General features: G+C 45.7%; 1 protein-coding gene across 1 annotated transcript in view; it reads right to left on the bottom strand.

The window, feature by feature from the left end:
* The window catches only part of LOC148140613 (cytochrome P450 2K1-like), a 41,606-nt gene extending 23,708 nt beyond the window's left edge, over positions 1–17,898 (bottom strand). The window contains exons 1-4 of the mRNA XM_087978967.1: positions 17,662–17,898; positions 14,803–14,965; positions 8,933–9,082; positions 7,008–7,168 (exon numbers count right to left, since the gene is read on the bottom strand). Coding sequence (XP_087835093.1) covers positions 7,008–7,168; positions 8,933–9,082; positions 14,803–14,965; positions 17,662–17,853 — 666 coding nt within the window. The 5' untranslated portion in view covers positions 17,854–17,898. The remainder of the gene's footprint in view (positions 1–7,007; positions 7,169–8,932; positions 9,083–14,802; positions 14,966–17,661) is intronic.
* Positions 17,899–18,520: the final 622 nt, after the last annotated feature.

Below are 18,520 nucleotides of genomic sequence, written 5' to 3'. Positions count from 1 at the left end.
TTCAGATCTGTGTTCACTGGGGAAGCCACAAGCAATCTCCCTGAGGTAACATTGGCTGAAGGACCTGAACTGAAGGGAATTTATATTTGCCAGGAATTGGTGTTGGAGAGACTGTTAGGTCTGAAGGTTGATAAGTCCCCAGGGCCTGATGGTCTACATCCCAGGGTACTGAAGGAGGTGGCTCGAGAAATCGCAGATGCATTGGTGATTATTTTCCAGAGTTCGATAGATTCGGGATCAGTTCCTGCGAATTGGAGGGTGGCTAATGTTGTACCACTTTTTAAGAAAGGTGGGAGAGAGAAAGCAGGAAATTATAGACCAGTTAGTCTGCCCTCAGTGGTGGGAAAGGTGCTGGAGTCTATTATAAAGGATGAAATTACGACACATCTGGATAGTAGTAACAGGATAGGTCAGAGTCAGCATGGATTTATGAAGGGGAAATCATGCTTGACTAATCTTCTGGAAGTTTTTGAGGATGTATCTCTGAAGATGGACGAGGGAGATCCAGTAGATGTAGTGTACCTGGACTTCCAGAAAGCTTTTGATAAAGTCCCACATAGGAGGTTAGTGAGCAAAGTTAGGGTGCATGGTATTGGGGACAAAGTACTAACTTGGATTAGTATTTGGATAGGAAACAAAGAGTAGTGATAAATGGCTCCATTTTGGAATGGCAGGCAGTGACCAGTGGGGTACCGCAGGGATCAGTGCAGGGACCACAGCTTTTTACAATATATATTAATGATATAGAAGATGGTATTAGTAATAACATTAGCAAATTTGCTGATGATACTAAGCTGGGTGGCAGGGTGAAATATGAGGAGGATGCTAGGAGATTACAGGGTGACCTGGACAGGTTAGGTGAGTGGTCAGATGCATGGCAGATGCAGTTTAATGTGGATAAATGTATGGTTATCCACTTTGGTGGCAAGAACAGGAAGGCAGATTACTACCTAAATGGAATCAATTTAGGTAAAGGGGCAGTACAATGAGATCAGGGTGTTCTGGTACATCAGTCAATGAAGGTAAGCATGCAGGTACAGCAGGAAGTGAAGAAGGCTAATAGCATGCTGGCCATCATAACAAGAGGGATTGAGTATAGAGGCAAAGAGATTCTTCTGCAGCTGTACAGGGCCCTGGTGAGACCACACCTGGAGTATTGTGTGCAGTTCTGGTCTCCAAATTTGAGGAAAGACATTCTGGCTATTGAGGGAGTGCAGCGTAGGTTCACGAGGTCAATTCCTGGAATGGCGGGACTACCTTACGCTGAAAGACTGGAGTGACTGGGCTTGTATACCCTGGAGTTTAGAAGGCTGAGAGGGGATCTGATTGAGACATATAAGATTATTAAAGGATTGGACACTCTGGAGGCAGGAAACATGTTTCCGCTGATGGGTGAGTGCCGAACCAGAGGACACAGCTTAAAAATACAGGGTACACCATTTAGGACAGAGATGAGGAGAAACTTCTTTACCCAGAGAGTGGTGGCTGTGTGGAATGCTCTGCCCCAGAGGACAGTGGAGGCCCAGTCTCTGGATTCATTTAAGAAAGAGTTGGATAGAGCTCTCAAGGATAGTGGAATCAAGGGTTATGGAGATAAGGCAGGAACAGGATACTGATTGAGGATGATCAGCCATGATCATATTGAATGGTGGTGCAGGCTCGAAGGGCAGAATGGCCTACTCCTGCACCTATTGTCTATTGTCTATTGTCTATTGTCTAATCTAGTCCCACTTAGACTCACAGAGTCATAGAGCTGTACAGCACAGAAACAGACCCTTCGGTCCAACCCGTCCATGCCGATCAGATATCCCAACCCAATCTCATCTCACCTGTCAGCACCCGGCTCATATCCCTCCACACCCTTCTATTCATATACCCATCCAAATGCCTCTTAAATGTTGCAATTGTACCAGCCTCCATCACATCCTCTGGCAGCTCTTTCCATATATATGTACCACCCTCTGCATGAAAAGGTTGCCCCTTGGGTCTCTTTTATATCTTTCCCCTCTCACCCTAAACCTATGCTCTCTAATTCTTGACTCACCCACCCCAGGGAAAAGACTTTGCCTATTTATCCTATCCATGTCCATCATAATTCTCTAAACCTCTATAAGGTCACCCCTCAGCCTCCGACGCTCCAGGGAAAACAGCCCCAGCCTTTTCAGCCTCTCCCCATCGCTCAAATCCTCCAACCCTGGCAACATCCTTGTAAATCTTCTCTGAATGCTTTCAAGTTTCACAACATCCTTCCAATAGGAAGGAGACCAAAATTGTACGTAATACTCGAACAGTGGCCTAACCAATGTCCTGTACAGCCGCAACATGACCTCCCAGAGTAGTCAATACTCTGATCAATACAGGAAAGCATACCAAACGCCTTCTTCACTATCCTATCTACCTGAAACCCCACTTTCAAGGAGCTATGAACCTGCACTCCAAGGTCTCTTTGCTCAGCAACACTCCCTGGGACCTTACCATTAAGTGTATAAGTCCTGCTAAGATTTGCTTTCCCAAAATGCAGCACATTACATTTATCTGAATTAAACTCCATCTGCCACTTCTTAGCTCATTGGCCCATCTGATCAAGGTCCTGTTGTAATCTGAGGTAACCTTCTTCGTTGACCACTACACCTCCAATATTGGTGTCATTTGCAAACTTACGAACTGTCCTCTTATGCTCGCATCCAAATCATTGATGTAAATGACAAAAAGTAGAGGACCCATGACCGATCCTTGTGGCACTCCACTGGTCACAGGCCTCCATTCTGAAAAACAACTCTCCACCACCACCCTCTGTCTTCTACCTTTGAGCCAGTTCCTGTATTCCATGAGATCTAACCTTGCTAATCAGTCTCCCATGGTAAACCTTGTTGAATGCCTTACTGAAGTCCATATGGATCACATCTACTGCTCTGCCCTCATCAATCCTCTTTGTTACTTCTTCAAGTTTGTGAGACATGATTACCCACGCATAAAGCCATGTTGACAGTCTTTGCCTTTCCAAATACATGTATATCCTGTCCCTCAGGATTCCCTCCAACAACTTGCCCACCACTGATGCCAGGCTCAGTGGTCTATAGTTCCCTGGCTCGTCCTTACCACCCTTCTTAAACAGTGGCACCACTAGCCAACCTCCAGTTTACTGGCACCTCACCTGTGTCTATCGATGCTACAAATATCTCAGCAAGAGGCTCATCAATCACCTCCCTAGCTTCCCACAGAGTTCCAGGGTACACCTGATCAGGTCCCGGGGATTTATCCACCTTTAACCGTTTCAAGACATCCAGCACTCCCTCCTCTGTAATCTGGACATTTTGCAAGATGTCACCATCTAGTTCCCTACATTATGTATCTTCCATGTCCTTTGCCACAGTAAATACTGATGGAAAATACTCGTTTAGTATCTCCCCCATTTTCTGTGGCTCCACACAAAGGCTGCCTTGCTGATCATTTACGGGCCCTATTCTCTCTCTCGTTACCCTTTTGTACTGAAGGTATTTGTAAAAACGTTTTGGATTCTCCTTAATTCTATTTGCCGAAGCTATCTCATCTCCCCTTTTTGCCCTCCTGATTTCCCTCTTAAGTAAACTCCTACTGCCTTTAGACTCCTCGAAGGATTCACTCGATCGATCCTGTCTATACCTGACATATGCTTCCTTCTGTTTCTTTACCAAATCCTCAATTTCTTTAGTCATCCAACATTCCCTATTCCTACCAGCCTTCCCTTTCACCCTGACAGGAATATACTTTCTCTGGATTCTTGTTATCTCATTTCTGAAGGCTTCCCATTTTCCAGCCATCACTTTACCTGCGAACAGTTGCCCCCAGTCAGCTTTTTTGCCTAATACCGTCAAAATTGACATTTCTCCAATTTCGAACTTCAACGTTTAGATTTGGTCTATCCTTTTCCATCACTATTTTAAATCTAATAGAATTAAAATATTCTGGACCCAAAGTGCTCCCCCACTACACTCAGTCACCTGCCCTGCTTTATTTTGTTGGACACACTTCACAAATTCCTCTCCATCTAAACCCTTAACACTATGGCAGTCCCAGTCTATGTTTGGAAAGTTAAAATCCCCTACTATAACCACCCTATTATTCTTACAGATAGCTGACATCACCTTACAAGTTTGTTTCTCAACTTCCCTCTGACTATCAGGGGGTCTATTATACAATCCCAATAAGGTGATCATCCCTTTCTTATTTCTCAGTTCCGTGAAAATAACTTCCCTGGATGTATTTCCGTGAATATCCTCCCTCAGTACAGCTGCAATGCTATCCCTTGTCAAAGACATCACTCCCCCTCCTCTCTTGCCTCCCTTTCTATCCTACCTGTAGCATTTGTATCCTGGAACACTGAGCTGCCAGTCCTGCCCAACTCTGAGTCATGTTTCTGTAATTGCCATGATATCCCAGTCCCATGTTCCTAACCATGCCCTGAGTTCATCTGCCTTCCCTGTTAGGATCCTTGCATTGAAATAAATGCAGTTTAATGTATTAGTCCTTCCTTGTCCCTGCCTGCCCTGACTGTTTGACTCACTTCTGTTCTCAACTGTCCCAGTCTCAGATTGATCTCTTTCCTCACTATCTCCCTGGGTCCCACCCCACCACCTTACTCGGTTAAATTCTCCTGAGCAGCTCGAGCAAATCTCCCTGCCAGTATATTAGTCCCCTTCCAATTTTGGTGCAATCCGTCCTTCTTGCATTGGTAATTCCACACACACATCACCCTCTGTCTGAAAACGTTGCCCCTGAGGTCCCTTTTATATCTTTCCCCTCTCACCCTAAACCTATGCCCTCTAGTTCTGGACTCCCCCACCCCAGGGAAAAGACCTTGTCTATTTGCCCTATCCATGCCCCTCATGATTTTATAAACCTCTATAAGGTCACCCCTCAGCCTCCGATGCTTCAGGGAAAACCACCCCAGCCTATTCAGCCTCTCCCTATAGCTCAAATCCTCCAACCCTGGCAATGTCTTTGCAAATCTTTTCTGAATCCTTTCAAGCTTCACAACATCCTACCATCTTCCCTTTTTATGTTGTTGTGTGCCCAGTACCCTCTCCTAGCACCAGATCCTGTCTCTGAGGGCTTTATCCCTCACTGTCACCATGTGCTTTAAACCAACATAGTGTCCTGCACTTTCAGCTGCCAGTCAGAAGCAGTTGTGGCTGTGAGAGGCCTGTATATAACACTCTCCCTGTGGCTGCATCCACCCCATCTCTATTGAGGGTTTTCAACTCCTTATGTACTGTAACACTCCTTTCTTTATATCTGCACACTGGATCTCTGAAACACCTCTCTCGTGTAGTATCTAAGACCTCTCTGTTCACATAGTCATTCTAGACTGGTGTCTTCTCTCTCATTGACATCATAGTCAAGTAACAATTATGTAAAATGATTTACATAAATCTTACTTTTTCAGCATTTACATGTGAATTTATTCCATGTCAGGGACCCTCACATGTTAATATAATTGACTGAAACATAATGTTAAAAACACTCTGCACCTGTAATAGCTCAGGCTTTTCTATTCACTCAGGGGCCTAGCATTTATTGCCTGTCCCTAGTTGCCCCCTTGAGAAGGTGGGGGGGTGAGCTGCCTTCTTGAACCGCTGCAGTCCACCTGCTGTAGGTAGACCCACAATACCATTAGGGAGGGAATTCCAGGGTTTTGGCCCAGCGACAGTGAAGGAACAAGTCAGGATGGTGAGTGGCTTGGAGGGGAACTTGCAGGAGGTGGTGTTCCCATGTATCTGCTGTCCTTGTGCTTCTAAATGGAAGTGGTTGGGGGTTTGGAAGGTTCTGTCTGACGATCTTTGGTGAATTTCTGCAGTGCATCCTGTAGATGGTACACACTCCTGCTACTGAGCGTCGGAGGTAGATGGAGTGGAGTTTTGTGGATGTGCTGCCAATCAAGCGGGGGATGCTGAGTCGTGGATGGTGTCAAGCTTCTTGAGTGTCATTGGAGCTGCCCCCATCCAGGCAAGTGGGGAGTATTCCATCACACTCCTGACTTGTGCCTTGTAGATGGTGGATAGGCTTTGGGGAGTCAGGAGGTGAGTTCCTCATCGCACTGTTCCCAGTCTCTGGCCTGCTCTTGTAGCCATTGTGCTTATGTAGCAAGCCCAGTTAAGTTTCTGATCAATGGTGAACCCAAGGATGTTTGACAGTGGGGATTCAGTGACGGCAACACTGAATGCCAAGGGACACTGGTTAGATTGTCTCTTATTGGAGATGGCAAAAGTGAGGACTGCAGATGCTGCAGATCAGAGTCTAGATTAGAGTGGTGCTGGAAAAGCACAGCAGGTTAGGCAGCATCCAAGGAGCAGGTAAATCGACGTTTCAGGCAAAAGCCCTTCATCGGGAATTAAGGCAGGGAGCCTCCAGGGTGGAGAGATAAATGGGAGGGGGGTGGGGTGGAGCTGGGGAGAAGGTAGCCAAGAGTGCAATAGGTAGATGGAGGTGGGGATGAAGGTCAGAGAGGAGGGTGGAGTGGATAGGTGGGAAGGAAGGTAGGACAGGTCATGGGGACGGTGCTGAGCTGGAAGGTTGGAACTGGGATAAGGTTGGGGGGAAGGGAAATGAGGAAACTGGTGAAGTGCACATTGATGCCCTGGGGTTGAAGTGTTCCGAGACGGAAGATGAGGCGTTCTTCCTCCAGCCGGTGGTGAGGGAGTGGTGGTGGAGAAGACCCAGGACCTGCATGTCCTCACCAAAGTGGGAGGGGAAGTTGAAATATTGGGCCACAGGGCGGTGTGGTTGACTGTTGCGGGAGTCTTGGAGATATTCCCTAAAGCGCTCTGTGAGAAGGCATCCAGTCTCCCCAATATAAAGGAGACCGCATCGGGAGCAACAGAGGTAGGGTGGGAAGAGATGTAATCCAGGTAGCTGTGGGAGTCTTACTGGAGATGGTCATTGTTTGGCATTGGAGTGATGAGGGGATTATTATGCACACCAAATTGCAAATAATCATCCCAAGTACAGTAATATGGAAAGATAATTACTTGTATTGAAGCTGTTCCAGTCAATGTTGTCATCTCATTGTTCATGTTTATGAGGGAGTTAAATATTTTGTCGTCATAATCAAAGCGATCTCCAAATAGAATGGAACAGATAATATTGCTCACGGCTGAATTCAAAATCTGTGCTGTTTCAAAAGGCTGACCTGTGAACAAACATAGTATTTCAGAGAAAAACTGAAGCTGGAAATACCACAAACACTTCCAGTATTGTTGTCTTTTAAAAAGCTCAAGTTAGATAAGATGCAGTTTGCTGATACAAGATTCTATCTGTGATGGAATCCCTCACGACATATTGTACACACTTTGTGCTGGGAGCCAGCATTTTATGTGAATCGAGGGTCAGGATTAGGGTGATTTCAGTTCAAATCGGCTCCAAAGCTGCTACTTTTGATTGTTCCAAAATCTTAGATTCTCTTTCACCGAGGTGACTGCACTGAGGATCCATCAAATGGTACTGGGGAGCACAACAATTGCTCATCAAATCTTTAAACTTCCTGGACAATTCCCACTGTGGTAATGTTCATAAATCAATACTCTTTATGAATCATTAAAAACAAATGTTGTGTGACCAAATTATTTTGACAAAGAACTTCTGGCCAGGAATTTAATTACCTTGACCAGTTCCCCTCCTTTCCTGCTTTGTTAAACATAGGAGGTATGGTTAGTAAGTGCACAGATGACAGCAAAATTGAAGGTGGAGCGGACAGTGAAGAAGGCTACCTCAGAGTACAACAGGACCTTGATCAGATGGGCCGAGGAGTGGCAGATGGATTTTAAATTAGTTAAAGGTGAGGTGCTTCATTTTGGAAATTCAAATTAGGGCAGTACTTGTCCACTTATTGGTGAGGTCCTGGAGAGTGTTGCTGAACAAAGAGACCTTGGAGTGTAGGTTCATTGCTCCTTGAAAGTGGAGTCACAGGTAGATAGGATAGTGAAGAAGGCATTTGGTATGCTTTCCTTTATTGGTCAGAGTATCGCGTACAGGAGTTGGGAGGTCATGTTGTGGCTGTATAGGACATTGGTTAGGCCACTTTGGAATACTGCATTCAATTCTGGTCTCCATCCTTTAGGAAGGATGTTGTGAGACTTGAAAGGGTTCAGAAAAGATTTACAAGGATGTTGCCAGGGTTGGAGGGTTTGAGGTATAGGGTTAGGCTGAATAGGCTGGGGCTGTTTTCCCTGGAGCATTGGACGCTGAGGGGTGACCTTATAGGGGCTTATAAAATCATGAGGGGCATAGATAGGGTGCATAGACAAGGTCTTTATCCCAGGATAAGGGAGTCTATACTGGAGGCAAAAGTTCAAGCTGAAAGGGTTAAGATTTAAAACTTGCCTAAGGGGTGCCCTTTTCACAGAGGGTGGTGCATGTATGGATTGAGCTGTCAGAGGAAGTGGTGGAGGCTGGTACAATTACAGCATTTAAAAGGCATCTGGATGGGTATATGAATAGGAAGGGATTAGAGGGATATGGACCAAATTCTGGCAAATGGCGCAAGAATAGGTTGGGATATCTGATCAGCACGGACGAGTTGGACCGAAGGGTCTGTTTCTGTGCTGAACATCTCTATGACTCTGTGACTCTAAAACAGACAAAGGATATTTCGAATCTAACCTAACTTAAAGTGTCCAATAGTGGTGAAAGGCTTTGTGAATGGAGTACATCACACAGGGACTACTCATCCTTGGTGTGGTGAAGCTGATGATGCAGTTTTGAACTGCTATAACCTTTAGTGGAATTAATGTCCGTCAAAGGCCAGTGTCTCTGGGGCCTGCTAACATTTGACTGCCCCAACAGTATTAATGCAACTGAAGGAACCTCACTTTTAATCAAGTGAAAATCTTTTCTGTAGATGTCAATTTCGAGGGAACCATGAATCCCAGCATGTCATGATCCACCAAGCACTCACCCTTGTGACTCTCAAACACATTGACAAGAAAGCTGGCCTCTTCACTGATCCTGTCTTCAATGGATTTCTTGCCCATGCCAAAGCCTCGGAGAGCTGAGATCACAAACTTTCGGTTCTCCCGCCACAACTTCCCGTCACTGAATATCACACCTGAAAGTGACACACGAAAAGCTGATCAAATATTGTACACGGGTTCTGCTGTGAGTGCTGCCAAACCCCAGGTTTCTAACACCCTTTCCTTTCCTGAGAATTACACCATTCTACAACCAAGAGGAAGGTCATTGTATCCATGAGTGCTCTTTGGGGGAGTGAGCCCATTAGTCTAACCTCTCACTTGTCATTCTCAGTGTTTGGCCTATTCCGTTTGGATGTTCCTATTGACCCTGCTTCCACCACCCTCCCAGGCTCTGCATCCTCCATGGTAATGAGAGACACAGAACCAAATCTCATCCTCCCCCTGATTTAATTTTAACAATAACCCACCCAATTTCAGTGTCTGTCAGTTCTCTCATTATTGAATCCTTCACCCTGGGAAAAAGCTTATCTCTATCCACCCTGTCTAAATCCTTCATGATTTTGTAGACCTCAATCAGGTCCCCCCTCAATCTCCTTTGTTCTAATGAAAGCAATCCTAATCTACTCAACCTTTCTTCATAGCTAACACCTTCCATCCCAGGCAACATCCTCGTAACCCTTCTCTGCACTCTCTCCAAAGCGTCCACATCCTTTTGGTAATGTGGCGACCAGAACTGTACACCGTATTCCAAATGCAGCTGAACCAAAGTCTTGTACAATTTTAACATGACTTGCCAGCTCTTATACTCAATACCCTGTCCAATGAAGGCAAGCATACCATATGTCTTCTTGACCATTCTATCCACTTGTGTAGCCACCTTCAGGGTACAATGGACCTGAGCTCCCAGATCTCTCTCCATTTACAGTATAGTTCGCTCTAGAATTAGATCTTCCAAAGTGTATCACCTCACATTTGCCTGGATTGAACTCCATCTGCCACTTCTCTGCCCAATACTCCAGTCTATCTGTATTCTTCTGTATGCTTTAGCAGTCCCCTATGCTTTCTGCTACTCCACCAATCTTCCTGTCATCTGCAAACTTACTGATCAGACCACCAATGTCCTCTTCCAGATCATTTATGTATATCACCAACAACAGTGGCCCCAGCACTGATCCCCGTGGAACACCACTGATCCCTTTCTCCATTTTGAGAAACTCCATCGACTACTACTCTCTGTCTCCTGTTGTTCAACCAGTTCTTTATCCACCAAGCTAGAACACCCTGCACCCCATGTGACTTCACTTTCTCCATTAGTTTACCATGGGGAACCTTATCAAACACCTTACTAAAGTCTATGTGTCTGACATCTACAGCCCTTCCTTCATCTGTCAACTTGGTCACTTCCTCAAACTCAGTTAAGTTGGTAACAGATCTCCCCCACACAAAACCATATTGCCTCTCACTGATAAGCCCATTCTCTTCTAAATATAAATAGATCCTATCCTCAGTACCTTCTCTCACAACTTTCCCAGCACTGACATCAGGCTCATTGGTCTGTACTTACCTGGAATATCCCTACTAACCTTCTTGAACAGGGGGACAACATTAGCAATTCTCCAGTCCTCCAGCACTTCACCTGTGTTTAAGAATGCTCCAAAGATATCTGTCAGGGCCCCAGCTATTTCCTCTCTCGCCTCCCTTAGCAACATGGGATAGATCCCATCTGGTCCTGAGGATTTGTCCACCTTAATATCCTTTAGCCTACCCAACACATCCTCCCTCCTTATGTCAAGGTGATCCAGAGTAAACAAACTCCTTACCTCTAATCTCAACATTAATCATGACCCTCACCTCAGTGATCACTGATGCAAAGTAATCACTGAGAATCTCACCCATTTTCTCAGGTTCGACACACAACCTTCCTTCCTTATCCTTTAGTGGACCAACCCTTTCTCTAGTTACTCTCTTGCCTCTTATATATGAACAAAAGGCCTTGGGATTCTCCTGAATTCTGCTCACTAAAGTTATTTCATGACTCCTTTCAGCCCGATTGATTCCTCATTTAGGATTGGGCCTACCCTCCGATATTCCTCCAAAATGTGTTCTGTTCTGAGCCGTCTGGAACAGCTTCCCTTTTCCTCTTGGCTAGTCGCACAATTTCTCTGTCATCCACAGTTCACAAATCTTGCCTTTCCTATCACTTGTTTTCAAAGGGACATGCCTATCCTTCACTATCTTCAACCTATCTTTGAAAGACTCCCACAAATCAAATGTGGATTCTCTTCAAATAGCTTTCCCTAATCCACATTTTACAGCTCCTGCCAAATTTTGATATAATTGGCCAGTTTAGTACTCTTCCCTTAGGACCACTCTCATCTTTGTCTACGAGTATTCTAAAACTTACACAATTGTGGTCACTATTCCCAAAGAAGTCCCCCACTGCAACTTCTACCACCTGGCCTGGCTTATTCCCCAACACCAGGTCCACTATGGCCCCTTCCCTTGTTGGTTTATTGACATACTGCTCTAGAAAACTTTCCTGGATGCACCTTACAAGTTCTGCCCCATCCAGACCTCTGACACTGAGTGTATCCCAGTTAAGATTTGGAAAATTAAAATCCCCCATCACCACTATGCGATTGCCTCGACATCTTTCCATAACCTGTTTACCTATTTGTTCTTCTACCTCACGTTCACTGCTGGGAGGCCTGTAGGACAGCCCCAACAATGTAACTGCACCCTTCTTATTTCTCAGTTCATCCCATAATGCCTCACTGCTCAAGCCCTCCATAGTGTCCTCCTTTAGCACAGCCGTGATATCATCCCTGACTAGCAATGCAACTCCTCCTTCCTCCCCCTTTTACTTCCCTCCCTGTCCTGTCTGAAGCATCTTTATCCTGGAACATTTAGTTGCCAATCTCGCCCTTCCTTCAACCAAGTCTCTGCGATCGCAATAACGTCATACTCCCAGACACCAATCCAAGCCCTAAGTCCATCTGCCTGACCCACTATACTCCTTGCATTAAAGCATATGCACCTTAGAACACCTGTTCCTTTGTATTCATCTGCCCTCTGCCTACTCTTCCCCTTGGTAATGCTAACTTCATGATCCTGTTCCTTACTGTCTATTAGTCTTCTCTTCAGCTTCCCAGCCCCTTGCCACATTAGTTTAAACCCTTCCCAACAGCAGTAGCAAAAACTCCCCCAAGGACATTCGTTCCAGTCTGGTTCAGGTGTAGACGGTCCAATATGTAATAGTCCCACCTTCCCCAGAACAGGTCCCAATGTCCCACAAATCGGAACCCCTCGCCCCTACACCATCCCTCAAGCCACATGTTCATCCTGCCTATTCTTTCATTTCTACCCTGGCTAGCACGTGGCACTGGTAGCAATCCTGAGATCACTACCTTTGAGGTCCTCCACTTTAACTTCTCTCTGAGCTTCCTGAATTCTGCTTTCAGGACCTCATCTCGCTTTCTACTTGTATCATTGGAGCCAATGTGCACCATGACAACTGGCTGTCCACCCTCCCCTTTCAGAATGCTCTGCAGCCGATCGGTGACATCCCTGACCCAAGCACCTGGGAGGCAACATACCACCTGGGAGTGTCATTTTCAGCCACAGAACCACCTATCTACTCCCCTGGCAATAGAATCCCCTATGACCATGGCCCTACGAGTCTTTTTCCCGCCCTTCTGAACAGCAGAGCCCACCATGGTGCCATGATCCTGGCAACTGCTGCCCTCCCCTGGTGAGCCATCTCCCCAACAGTATCCAAAACAATATACCTGTTTCGGAGGAAGATGACTGAAGGGGACCCTGCACTGCCTTCCTACTCTTTTTCTGCCTTTTGGTCACCCATTCACTGTCTCCCTCAGCAATTCTAACCTGCGGTGTGACCAGTTCACTAAATGTGCTATCCACAACCTCCTCAGCATCGCGGATGCTCCACAGTGAGTCCATCCGCAGCTCCAGAGCCGTCATGCAGTCAAACACGAGCTGCATCTGGACACACGCACAAAAAAAAGTGCAGTGGCTTGTTACTGATTCAGACCAATATGGGAGGGATGAAGTTCCCAGGGATATCTCAGAAACAGCAAACGGATCATTGCTATTCAGGAACTGAGCCGAGCTTTCTGATATCTGATATTTGTCGCAGATATATATTTCATAAAGATACCGGGGAACATCTTATTTCAACACCATCTGAGGAAACGGGCAAATGGGTTAACCATCTTATCTCAGACACCCTCTTCAAGAATGTGGCACACCTATCCAATCATCTTAGACAGTCTCTTTGAGAATGTGACACACCTATCCAATCATGTCACACATTTCTGAAGCCACAGTACTCCCCTCACACAATAAACGGGGCAAATTTGACAATTGTCAGGTTAATAATGGCAGTGAGAGACAGACGCAATATGGAAAATTAATAGGAGGGCTGATTGCTTTAATGCAATTGATGTGGATTCAGGGACTTCCAAAAGACCTTGGACAAAATGTCATGCTACAGGCTTGTTGCCAGAGTAACGCCCCATGGAATAAAAGAGACAATGACAATGTGGAGTTTGACCATGTGGGAAATTAGATACTGCTGCGATTGCAGGAAAGTTGATTGCAGGAAAGTTGATAGTGGGAGTTGTCCAAGGGTTGGTCCTGGGACCAATGCGTCTCTTGATACATATTAATGACTAAGACTTAAATGGACAGGGCACAATTTAAATATTTGAAGATTAAACCAAAATTGGCAAGTATCCTGAACAGCGATAATGATAAAGGAGATGCAAAATGAATTAAAGGATGCAATTCTGAAGGAAGTGCAAGTACAGAGAAACTGGGAGAACTGAGGTTAGGAGTCGGGAGGTCATGTTCCAGCTGTACAGGACATTGGTTAGGCCACTTTTGGAATACTGCGTTCAATACCTACTTGGCAGGGAAGATACCATGGTCAATTGGTGTTCCTGCTGTAGGAAAGATGTTGTGAAACTTGAAAAGGTTCAGAAAAGATTTACAAGAATGTTGCCAGGGTTGGACGATTTGAGCTACAGGGAGAGACTGAATAGGCTGGGGCTGTTTTCCTTGGAGCATTAGAGGCTGAGGGGTGACCTTATAGAGTTTTATAAAATCATGAGGGGCATGGATAGGGTAAATACACAAGGTCTTTTCCCTGGGTTGGGGGAGTCCAGAACTAGAGGGCATAGGTTTAAGATGAGAGGAGAAAAATGTATGCAGGACTAACTTGGATGGGTATGGAGTGATATGGGCCTGGTGCTGGCAGGTGGGACTAGATTGGGTTGGGATATCTGGTCGGGATGGACGGGTTGGACCGAAGGGTCTGTTTCCATGTTGTACATCTCTATGACTCTTTGACTCTCTGAGTTGTTCAAGCAAATGTTACATTATACCTTGTTCAGAACACTTGGTGCTGTGTCAGATTGTTCTGCTGGCTTTCAGCTCTCTTAAAGGTACAGTACACCCACATCTTCATAACAAGGGTGAGAAATTTGGAGAATAACAAATCGAGAGAGGAACTGTGCCAGATCTCTATTCCAAAATATTTCCTCCTATTTTTATTTTTTTTTCTTTATTAATCCACGGGATGCGGGTGTCACCGGCCAGGCCAGCATTTATTACCCATCCCGAATTGCCCAGATGGAGTTAAGAGTCAACCACGTTGTTGTGGGTCTGGAGTCACATGTACGCCAGACCAGTTAAGTAGGTCAGATTCCTTTGCAAAAGGACATTAGTGAACCAGATGGGTTTTTCCAACAATCGACAATCTATCCCTGTGATGCATCAAGTTGAGAGAAATGAGGAGGACACCGAAGAAAAAGACGAAGTGTCAAGTTACCAGTTCGGAATGAATAATCGTCAAATATCGGGATGGGTGGCCTCCCACTGAATTGATCAGCGTGATTCACAAGAGCGTCTTTCACTGCGTCATAACCAGTCAACACCACTGCCTTCAGCGGCCCAAGCTCCACTGAAAATACATTTCCATATTTCTCTGCGAGCTAAAAAAAGAGAGAATTGTTTCATTAAGGTTTCATTCCTGGTCAGCTGTAAGAGGGAGAAAACAGATGAGAGAAAAATGGACAATTCCTTCAGCTTTAAATCCGAGCTCCCCAATCCGGTCCAGGGTCACATCTGTTCTGTTGTCGATTCCAGCAAAGTGACCCACAATTTGCATTCCATCTGCTTGACCCCCTGAAAACCACAAATCCATTCCATTTTCCACTACAATCCATGTAAACGGATTGAAATTAGTCTGTTTTTAAAAAAATGCCCGACCAGCAAATCTGATATTTTGGCTGGGATCCCTCGCCGATAGCAAATGGGAGCAAAATTTATGTAAATCAAACACTAGCAACATTGTGAAAATAATTATAAGTGACTTTGAGGAGGAAATTTATCAGATCGATTGAACAGCAAGTCTTTAAAAATATAAGTTATCCCCACGCTCAGTGGGACTAACCTACAGATGCTGTTCCACTCTGGAGTTGGATCAGTGAATGAATAGGAAACGTTTGGAGGGAGATGGGCCGGGAACAGGCAGGTGGGACTAGATTACTTTGGGATTATGGTCAGCATGGACTGGTTAGACTGAAGGGTCTGCATCCGTGCTGTATGACTCGATGACAAAAACCCACATAACCTTCTCCATTCCTCCTCCATTCCCTCCTTGTCTTTCCCTGCAATCCACAAATATTTGATACCCAGTCATGATTTTAGATTCAGTTGCCCCACATTACCATGAGACCATATTCTCACATGGCTTTCTGCACCAGCACCTCACTGATCTTGCATTCACAGACAGACACAGTGACAGTAGTTTACTGCAATCCCTCTCATGCTAAATGGAAGTGATATCTTATCATTTGCTTTTACTCGATGATGTGGAGGTGCCGGTGTTGGACTGGGGTGAACAAAGTCAGAAGTCACATGACACCAGGTTATAGTCCAACAGGTTGTTTTGAAATCACAAGCTTTCACAGCGCTGCCCCTTCACCTGATGAAGGATCAGTGCTTTGAAAGTTTGTGACCTCAGATAAACCTGTTGGACTGGAACCTGGTGTGAGGTACGCTTTTGCTCTCGTGCTGGCTGTCTCTTCCAATTCTCTGTTTACCTTGTGTTTTCCTCTGTAGTGTTATCTCCTTATTCTAATCCCCCTGAAAAGTGAATCTGAATCCTCCTTTCCTTGTGTTTCTTGTTATCCCAGTCCTCCTCCTGCAGCCTCTCCTGAGCCCTCACCTTGTGCTGGGTTCAGCCTTCGCCTGGCCTTCCCAGAGGCCCCATCGCTCTCACTAGTCCCTCAGGGGGCCTTCCTCACTGCTCGCCAGGACCTCCTCGACTGTCTGGAGACTCCAGCTCTCCTGATGCAGCATGAGGCCTGCAGGCTGACCCACACAATGTCAATGCCCCTGTCCCCCGGGAGCTCCCAGTCCCACCCGTGTACCACAGTAATACCGGCTGCTGTTCCAGCTCCAGAGCTGCTGCAGCTGGCAACATTTCCTGGGGGGGGGTTCCCTCCACGGAACAGGATGTGAACCCCACAAAGACTGAGATGTCCCACCACGGCTCGATGAGGTAGTATATCACAGAAATCAGACTTCAACAAATAAAGATCCACCAGCGACTCACTTCCCTTCCCATTGCCCTGAAGTTATTTTTCAGGAAGGTTTATTCAAATCTTCTGCTTGACTCTCACTACGAAGGTGTCTCAGGTTTTAACTGGTTGAAAAAATCAGCACGCTTTAATGTTATTAGCTCTGGTCACATACAGTTAGATTTATTCCCTGTACATAATTAGCTTAATTTTGAATGCAATTAGCGATATTTTTAACAACTTATTCTGAGAAAATAATCAATTTCTTTAACAGATGAGGACACACCTCTGGAGCAGGTTGGATTTGAACCTGATATCACTGATATAATAAACCATCAAATCAGCTTTAGGGTTCCTGTAGTGTCCCTCCCCCTGTACCAGAAGGCCTGGGTTCAAGCCTCACCTGCTGCAGGGGTGTGTAGTAACATCTCTGAACAGGTTGGTTCCAAAACAAGTCAAATAGGCTTTAGGGCTGTTGTGGTACAGTGGGTAGTGTCCCTATCTCTGGGTCAGGGGGTTATGGGTTCAAGCCTCAGGTGTTCCAAGAATGTGTCCTACCATCTCTAAACAGGTTGATCCTGACAGCTGTGACACTTGACTGACAGTTCTGGCCCAGTGTATCCCGATCTTTGACCTCATTTCGAATCATGGGGAAAATAAGAGTGCAGAAAGAGGCCATTCAGCCCATCATGCTCCAATTCCCTTTGAAGAAAAGCTCCAGTCAGCTTTTGGGTTCCTGTGGCGCAGTGGTAGTGACCCGACCTCTAATCCAGGTTCCAGGCTTTATCTCAATTATTGTGACTAGGTTTACTTTTTAGTTAACTAAATTAAATAATTACCAGCTTATTCATGCTGTGTAAATTGTTGTGAGGCGATATACCTCTGCAATTGTTTTTCCTCCCACTCAGTCCCGGATCAAAGTCTGAGCAAAGTTCAGAGATCGCAGGCCCAGAGATAACAGATTCCCTGATCACGGATTCCAGATCTGTTTCAGGCTCTCTCCTTTTACGTCTCTCTCGGTCTCTGTGAGCTTCACCTTGGGAGCTGTTCCTTCACACTGGCCCATCCCTCAGAAATTCCCCCAGTGAAGGATTCTCACTTACCCCCATGAGAGACCAGTCCAGCCTCTTGAGGTCCAGTTGGTGCAGGTTTCCGATCAGAGGAAGTGGGGTCGGTCCAGGAGGGAAATTCCTGGGAACTCTCCGCCAAATTAGGGACACGACCAGGAAGAGAAAGAGGGCCAGCAGCGATAGGGTCGAGGTGTAGTCTGTGGGGAAGAGCTTGAGGAGAGCCATTGTGCCCAAGTGCCCACACACTAAGTGGAGCCACTGGTGTCCTGATGTTATAATGTGGGCCGTCCTTCACTCCAATCCTCCACTTAATAGTTCTCAAAGAACCGCCTCATTTTGCTTCATCGCCTGTGTCTCTTTAACCCCCACCTTGCTGTGTGCTGGGCTATTAAATTAAACAGGTCGGTGTACATTCCCGGCGGGGAGTGGTGTTCAGGCACAGCAAGATTCCACTCAGAGAAAGTGCTGTCAATTTTCACAGCTGACTCTGGCTGAGCCTGTCTGGACAGGTTAACCTGACGTTCTTTTATGGTTAGACTCTCATTCCCGGGATACGGGTTTCGATGAGATGTAAGGATATCTAGTCACCTCACACACATATAGCAAAGCAGGGAATTATATCTCCGCAGGTCTGCTGTTCCAAAGCACACCTTAAAGATTATTGACATCCATGTGGTGAATCGTTGCTTGGTCGTACAGTCTTGAGTATTCATAATAAAACAGACATTCTACTGAGGACTTGTACAAGTTATAGAGTCATACAACATGGAAACAGATCCTTCGGTCCAACCAGTCCTTGCCGACCATATTCCCAAACTAAACTCATCCCACCTGCCTGCGCTTGTCCATATCCCCAAACCATTTCCTATTCATCTACTTATCCAAATGCCTT

The sequence above is a fragment of the Chiloscyllium plagiosum genome, unplaced genomic scaffold, assembly GCF_037043375.1.
Source record: "Chiloscyllium plagiosum isolate Xiang-an unplaced genomic scaffold, Cpla_swu_hap1 HiC_scaffold_35, whole genome shotgun sequence".
Classification (NCBI taxonomy): Eukaryota; Metazoa; Chordata; class Chondrichthyes; order Orectolobiformes; family Hemiscylliidae; genus Chiloscyllium; species Chiloscyllium plagiosum.
The sequence above is the reverse complement of the archived record's forward strand: the minus strand, read 5'-3'. Positions and strand labels throughout refer to the sequence as shown.